This window comes from Centruroides sculpturatus, unplaced genomic scaffold, assembly GCF_000671375.1.
Source record: "Centruroides sculpturatus isolate CEXI.00-Female unplaced genomic scaffold, Cexi_2.0 scaffold1809, whole genome shotgun sequence".
Taxonomy (NCBI): Eukaryota; Metazoa; Arthropoda; class Arachnida; order Scorpiones; family Buthidae; genus Centruroides; species Centruroides sculpturatus.
Window position 1 is genome coordinate 8662 of NW_019386238.1, and position 8684 is coordinate 17345.

The 8684-nt window shown below is 31.0% G+C and overlaps 1 protein-coding gene across 1 annotated transcript in view; it reads right to left on the bottom strand.

Moving 5' to 3' along the window:
* Window positions 1-616: 616 nt before the first annotated feature.
* LOC111614216 (zinc finger protein 271-like) overlaps window positions 617-8684 on the bottom strand; it is a 62372-nt gene continuing 54304 nt past the window's right edge. The window contains 3 exon segments of the mRNA XM_023355600.1: window positions 617-3089; window positions 3092-3835; window positions 5808-5871. Coding sequence (XP_023211368.1) covers window positions 1027-3089; window positions 3092-3835; window positions 5808-5871 — 2871 coding nt within the window. The 3' untranslated portion in view covers window positions 617-1026.

Genomic DNA, 8684 nt, shown 5'->3' on the forward strand with positions numbered 1-8684 from the left:
AGAGGGCCTCTTAAAGCAGGCCCATTACGGGTTCGGCCAGGCCCACAATGTGGAGCCGGGTGGTGAGGAACGGGGCCGACATATTCGAATGGACCACCCACAAAAAATTCTGGGGATTTTTCGACCCGTTCGGATTCGATCCCGGGTCCCTAGAGCGGTAGGCTGCCACCTTGACCGCTCGGCCATCCGGCCTACAGATATTACATTCATAAACTTTGGAGACATTAATATAAATAATTTTAATGGCCGTTAAATAAAAAATGTTTCTTTCACAAGAAATGTATTAAATTACTGTACTGTACTAGACTTACGGTACCTAATTTACATACTGTACAGAAGATAGCTCGCCTAAACTCTCCGTAGCATGGCGCTAGATGGCAGAAAGTATATATATAATTATAATAAAAGTTACAATAAATTAAGTTAATATATAATTACATATACAGTACTTAATTTATATATAATTACATGTAAACACGATACTAAACTCAATTTATTTGCCTAAACTGTCCGTAGCGTGGCGTAGGATGGCGGAAACTAGTTCAGCTGCCCAATGACGTTTTACGTAATTATAGGAGTTTTTTTACCGTTGTTTACGGATACCGGCACAATTTTTTCGCCGTCTTATAAGAATCGTAATTATAGGAACCTGTCTGATAGGAGGATCTACTGTACATAATTTCATATTTAAAAATACAATGTCTGGCTAATGTATTTGTATTAATATAGCTTTCTTTAAATGTCACAAACACACTTTTTTCTATCGCTGACAATAATTTTATGTTGTCCCAAAGAACGTATTGTCTTAAAAATATTTGTTTCACATATGACAAGAATATTAGTAATCATTGCTGTGTATACTAATATGTCATACTAAACTAGCACTGCTTTTAAAACTTTTATTACGTATGGTCAAATTGATTATTAACTATTTCATGACATGACAAATAGTGGTTTATTTTAAAATATTTGTTACATATATCACAAGTTGGTTGAATTTCTCGTTATAAACGATTTTATGACCTATCACACATTTTTTTCTTCTGTTTTAAACCTTTTGTTACATACCTGAGAAGAATTGTTACGTTCATCACTATGAGTTTCATAATGGCGTTTTAGCTGCCCTTTCCATTTGAAACCCTTATTACAAATATCGCAGTTGAAAGGACGTTCTTCACTATGTTTTTTCTGATGGATTGTTAGATCATGTTTCCGTTTAAAACCCTTATTACATATATCGCAGTTAAAAGGACGTTCTTCACTATGAATATATTGATGGCTTTTTAGTTCCTGTTTCCATTTGAAACCCTTATTACAAATATCGCATTTGAAAGTACGTTCTTCACTATGAGTTAAGTGATGGCTTTTTAGTTGCCCTTTCCATTTGAAACCCTTATTACAAATATCGCATTTGAAAGGACGCTCTTCACTATGAATATTTTGATGCATTTTTAGATATTCTTTGCACTTAAAACCCTTATTACAAATAGTGCATTTGAAGGGACGTTCTTCACTATGAATATTTTGATGAGTTTTTAGATGTCCTTTCTGTGTGAAACCCTTATTACAAATTTCGCATGTAAAAGGACATTCTTCACTATGAATATTTTGATGCCTTTTCAGTGAATCTTTCTGATTAAAACCTTTATTACAAATATTGCATTTAAAAGGACGTTCTCCGCTATGATCATTTTTATGTATTTTTAGTTTCTCTTTCCGTTTAAAACCTTTTTTACAAATATCGCATTTGAAAGGACGTTCTTCACTATGAGTTTCTTGATGTCTTTTCAGTAGCATTTTCAGTTTAAAACTCATATTACAAATATCGCATTTGAAAGGACGTTCTTTACTATGAAGTTTTTTATGCATTTTTAGTTCCCCTTTCTGTTTAAAATTTTTATTACAAATATTGCAATTGAAAGGACGTTCTTCACTATGAGTTTCATGATGCCTTTTTAGTTGATCTTTCCGTTGAAATCCCTTATTACAAATATCGCATTTGAAAGGACGTTCTGCATTATGAGTTTTATGATGCCTTTTTACTTGATCTTTGCGTTTAAATCCTTTATTACAAATATCGCATTTAAAAAAACGTTTTTCACTATGAGTTTCATGATGCCTGTTCAGTTCCCCTTTATGTTTAAAACTTTTATTGCAAATATCGCATTTAAAAGCACGTTCTTCACTATGAGTTTTTTCATGACTTTTTAGCAGCACTTTCGATTTAAAAACTTTATTACAAATATCACATTTGAAAGCACGTTCTACAATATGATCATTTTTATGTATTTTTAGTTGCTCTTTCCGTTTAAAACCTTTATTACAACTATCGCATTTGAAAGGACGTTCTTCACAGTGAGTTTCTTGATGTCTTTTTAATGCGCCTTTACATTTGAAACCCATATTACAAATATTGCATTTGAAAGGACGGTCGTCACTATGAGTTTTTTTATGCCTTTTTAGATTCTCTTCCTGTTTAAAACACTTATAACAAATGTCACATTTAAAAAAACGTCCTTCACTATGAGTTCCTTGATGTCTTGTTAGTTCCTGTTTCCTTACAAAACCCTTATTACAACTATCGCATTTAAAAGGACGTTCTTCACTATGATAAATTTGGTGGATTTTTAGTTGCACTTCCTGTTTAAATCCCTTACAACAAATGTCGCATTTGAAAGGACGTTCTTTACTATGAGTTTCTTGATGCCTTTTTAGTTCCCCTTTTCTTTTAAAACCCTTATTGCAACTATCGCATTTAAATAGACGTTCTTTACTATGAAAACTTTGATGGGTTTTCAGTTGCACTTTCTGTTTAAAACCCTTATAACAAATATCACATTTGAAAGGACGTTCTTCACTATGAGTTTGTTTATGCCTTTTTAGTTCTCCTTTCGTTTTAAAAACCTTATTACAAATTTCGCAACTGAAAGGACGTTCTTCACTATGAGTTTTTTTATGGTTTTTTACCCCCCCTTTCCATTTGAAACCCCTATTACAAATATCGCATTTGAAAGGACGTTCTTCACTATGAGTTTTTTTATGGCTTCTTAGTTGCTGTTTCTTTTTAAAACCCTTATTACAAATNTTTTTTTATGGTTTTTTACCCCCCCTTTCCATTTGAAACCCCTATTACAAATATCGCATTTGAAAGGACGTTCTTCACTATGAGTTTTTTTATGGCTTCTTAGTTGCTGTTTCTTTTTAAAACCCTTATTACAAATTTCGCATTTTAAAGAATGTTCTTCATTATGTCGTGCTCGATGACGTAACCATATGCATTTCCACTTAAATTCCTTTCCACATATTTTGCAGGCATGAACTTTGTGTACTCTCTTCTGTATCTCTAAACAGCTTTTACCATATTGTACACGCTTACCACAAATGTCGTTTTTCCTCTGAATATTGGATTTTTTACCATTTCTTAGAGATGACCTCACTCGATTTCCAGATGGCTGCAAACATAAATTCATATCAGAGATTTTGTTTTTATTTTCAGTTTGGTGTTCTTTCATGTGTCTTCGCAAAATAAATTGCCACAAAAACTTCTCATTGCAGGTTGTGCAGCGAAATGGTTTTATTCCGATATGACAGAACAGATGTGTTTCTAATATTCTCTTATTTGTAAATGTCTGTTTACATAATTCACACATAAATTCTTTTTTAGAATGAAATGCGATCATCAGCTTGAAATATTTCCTTTTAATCTTATCATAAATTTTATTCCATTTTCTACTCGAAGAAACGTATCTGTTTATTCTGATATTATATTTAAAATGTTTTTCTTTTTCTGAATTCTGTTGAATATCGAATTCCTGAATGTGCTCTTCTTCCCGAACTGAAAGTTTAAAAAATAAAACATAATGAAGTACCTATTACATTTCAATAAACAACATAGTTTCAGTGTTAAAATAGTGCTGTAGCATTACAATTGGTAAAGTATACCTATGTTTTTCATATAAAAGCAAAGCATCATTTGTTGTCTGCACTAAAAAATAAAATATTTTACATTTACAATCATAAACTGAATGATTCACTTTTAGTTTCTTTAGCAGACTTTTAGATGAGTGTGGGAAGTTGTTTCACTTTATCTGTTTTTGTTTATATTATTTGTGTAGTTTGTTCCAGTGGTTATCATAGAAACGTGAAAGAAATTGTATGCTTTTATTGAGGAAAGAAATCATTAATGTAAATGAAAAAGTACTGCAGCAAAAGTCTATGGATTATATTAATAAATAAAAAGGCAAAATTACAGGATTTTTGTAATTTTTTTAAATTCAAAATACCATAATTTGAGTGTATGTCCAGGTGATCTCAACAACGTTTCAAAGAATATTAGCAACATCTTTTTTAACACGTTGCTAATATATACTTATTTTTGTCATTAAATAAGTTGTATAGCCTTCGATTACTTCGTTTCAATACATTTTTCTTTTTTTTTTGTTGAATTTTCTAATGGTAGCTGTATTACGTATTATATAGGTAAACGTCTCTTCAATCCGAACAAAATTTTGGTAGACTTTCTCACAGCTCTACAGGTTAAAAATCTCCTTTATTGTTTTTCACAGATGCATTTCGGGCAAGTTTAATTTTCCTGCCCCTCTTCAGTGCTACAAAACAAATTCATATTGAATTTACACAAAACAACTTTTGAGTAGAAAATGCTTACAAGACATAAAAAGACATTTTATAATACCTTAAGATTTCCCACATGTTTCTTCATCTCTTTTACAGTACTTGTACTATCAATTTACAATGTTTTCAAATTTATAATTCCCAATTTTCTCTTAAGGGCGTTTCACATCGAAATCCATACCATTATGCTACACAACTAATTACAAATTATAACTATTAGTAACATTTTAAATCACTTATTTATAACAAATTTTTTCCTTTAAAACAGATATTTACTAAAAAAAATACATACATGTTTTTCTTTAAAAGTGTCACAACAATAACAGAGTAGTATACGTTGTATAAACTTTAAAAAGGTTCAACATACAATAAAATTTTCTTTTACACGACAATGTATAATCTTAGAAATATAAACTATTGACTTGTTGCGCCTTCTATCATGTTATACCATTGCTGGTCGATTTGCATGCCATTGGAAATGTTTATTAAATTATTACCATTGTATTTCATTATTTCTATATGTTCTTTGAATTTACGTTTATATATATTTTTCTCACAGTGTAGGATTTTAATATTATTTCTATCTATTTTGCAGTTACTGTTTTTGATGTGGTTATACCAAGGTGAATTATCATGTTTTAACTTTATGGCAGCTTCATGTTCTTTTATCCGTAATTCCAAAGTTCGACCCGTTTCACCTATGTATTCTTTAGGATTTTGACAGTTGCAATTAATTTTGTAAACAGTTCCAGTTTTTTTCAATTTATCAGTATTGGTTTTGTATTTTCCTAATACAAATGCATCTGTGAAAAACAATAAAGGAGATTTTTAACCTGTAGAGCTGTGAGAAAATCTACCGAAATTTTGTTCGGATTAAAGAGACATTTACCTATTCAATACATTTTCTTTATTATTTTAGTGGATCCATGAACAAAGCAAGATGACATGAATCATTAAATAAAAACTGATGAGTTGTTATTTAATGATTTTGATTATTCCAAGAAATTTTTATTAATTTCAAAAGTTATATTATTACGTTGTAGGAGGTTATGTATAATTCTGAAATATCTGATCCCAGTTAAATGTTTGACAATTGAATCTTCAATGTAGTTCTTCAGCTGCCCTCTGAATAATACTAACATAAAATTGTCTGAACTAAGTAACATGTTACTTACTTTGGATGTTCATTTCATCCCTGTTAAAGTTTTCGTCCAGAGGGCAGAATTCATTGTTGACAGGCTAAACAATATGCAAACAATACATGACAATCAGGAATAATCATTTATAATGTATAAACAAGTAACGAGTTGCTCAACTTTCCCGGCAACGTTTTAAAATTTTGGTGGCGATGTCTGTAATGAAACGTTTTTTAAATAATATATGATCTTCTGAACTATTATAGAAAGGAAACTAATTGAATTTTGAATGTAGGGAAGAGTTTAATATTAAAAAGTTAAATACGAATAATAAGTGAAATCATAATTAAGTCTGTTCCTACTAAAGATACACATGACCCCCTATTACCTCCCCACCCTCTTAATTTTTACCAGCAAAATTTAATAGCCTCAATTTCCCTAGAAACAAAACTTTCCAGCAAAATTTCAGAAGTTTTCGAGAAAAAGAGCAGGAGTTATTAAGTTTCAAACAGGATGAAGGAAATCATGCACCCTCATAGATTAACATCAATACATAAAGATAAAACCCACGATTTTTTTGCATTTTCGACGTTTGAAGGTGTTGTAAGTTTAGAAATGTAAAAATCTTGGCAAGTCATTTTTTGACCGATCGCCATGCTTTTCCCCTTATATATAATAGTAGGAAAAGTAATATGAAAGTCATTACAAACTTATACATTACAAATCAGTATTCTGTAATATTAAATATAAGCTATATATTAGAAAATTGCATTAAAGTTAATTATGTTTTGAAAATTTTGTAGAAAGTATTTATTCTTTTGGGAAAATTAACAAAATAACAAGCGAGACTCTTCACTTTTTATATTTTCCATTGATAAAGATATTACTAATGAAGTAGACTGATTTTGCTACAGATCTATGTTATTTATAAAGTAATTTAGCCCAGTGAAAGTCACGACAGTATTTTTGTAAGGAAAGATTTTTACACCTATTAAATTTCACAATTCGTTGTTAAGCCGTTTTGTTCATTTTATTACATTAGAGAGGTTGCATCCGAAGTTCAAACTTTAAACTTGTAAAGCAAGCAGAAGTACGCGTTTGACGTTTCAACTCCAAATAAAACACATTGCGCCTACGTCGCGCACTGATTCATGGGATATTATCGAAAAATGGCGAAAACATTTAAGAACAGGTAATGTTACCAAAGAACGTAAAAGTAACAAATTACATTATTTTTAAATATTTAAAGGACATTTAATAACACTACATAATTATTTTCAACTTTAATTAGCTACATATCTCCTACCGTACGATATAATAGTATGACAATTTGTCTGTTGTCGTGACATACTATTCTTGAGGAAAGTACTGTACTGGCTTATATAAATCCGAAAGCAGTTGGGAAATTAAAAACATAATGCTGTACATGGTAGATGTTCCGTGAAAGAAAATCCTACTTCTACAGTATTGCGATAAGCTATTCTGAACACTAATATATAAAAATTCAATAGGCACTTCATTCACATTACTTGCAAAAACATTGAATAATTTATAGATTAAAACCCTCTGTTTCTTTACAATGTCGTTCACAAATGCTTAAAAGTTCATTATTTTAATAAAATACGTCGTAAATTCAATCCAAACACAAAGAAAAAGCAAACGTTTAATCTGAACTTCTACTTGCCACGTTCAACGTTCAAAACACCATTGTCCTGAATCATTATGCTAAACATTATATTATAGTAGCTGCAAGGACCCGCTTCGCTGGGCAAGAAGTAACGATAGTGAAGATTAAGATAATTACATTATAGCCAATCTTACCCGTTTTCACAGAATGCAAGAATTAGGTCCCCCGTTTCCAAACTAATTAGAGACCTGGTCCCGATTCCATTTCTGGATGTCTCCTGTTCACGTCAAGTGGAACAAACTATTTTCAACGTTTCTGGAACGTTTACAATCGTTCTATAATCGAACTAATATTCAAATTTTATGTTCAAATTTAATTCGAACAAATTCAAACAAAACATTCGAAATAGAAAGCCACTTTCAACCACTTTCAGCCTCTTATCTCCCGCACTCTTATAGCTATCGAGACGCAACCCCTATGCACGAATGGAGACTTGGGGCTATCACCACATACAAACACCATTCACGTGCAATGTGTATTTTTGGCGAAAAAGTGAAATATAGAAACATACATGTCCATTTTTATATATATACTAGCTGCAAGGACCCACTTCGCTGGGTTTTTATTTGTGGGCAAAAAGTAACGATAGTGAAGATTAAGATAATTACATTATAGCCAATCTTACCCGTTTCACAAAATGCAAGAATTAGGTCTCCCGTTTCCAGACGTTTCCAGAGAATTTTTACATGAGCATAAAAATATGTTCGATTTCCCGCGAAAGCGCAAAAAGTCGCCTGTAAATCTTGCATGCCACTTTATATTAAAACTTCCTGGTCCCGATTCTATTTCTGAACATCTCCTGATATAGATCAGGGGTGTCCAACCTTGTTGTTTCTCTGGGTCACATTGGAAGAAGTCAAAGAGTTTTGGGCCACAAGTATATATAATATATACTTCTGGCCCAATATACAAGTATATTTAAAAACTAACATGTCTAGATTATAATAATAAGTATTAAAACTTTATCAAGAAAGGATATTTTAAAAAATTACTTCTACAGACACTTTCAAATTTTACTTAGAAATAGATAAATTCATTTATTATAAAAGAGACTAAAGAAAATTTATTTGAAAAACACAAATATTTGTTTTATTTGGGTCTCTAATTAATAAAAAGCGACGAAACACCATTTTAAAGTGCATTTTTATTCAATTAATGTAATTATAAATAATATTAGCCGAAAAAGTAGCCAAAGCGCCAAATGATATTTTTTACGTCAAGCAAAAAAT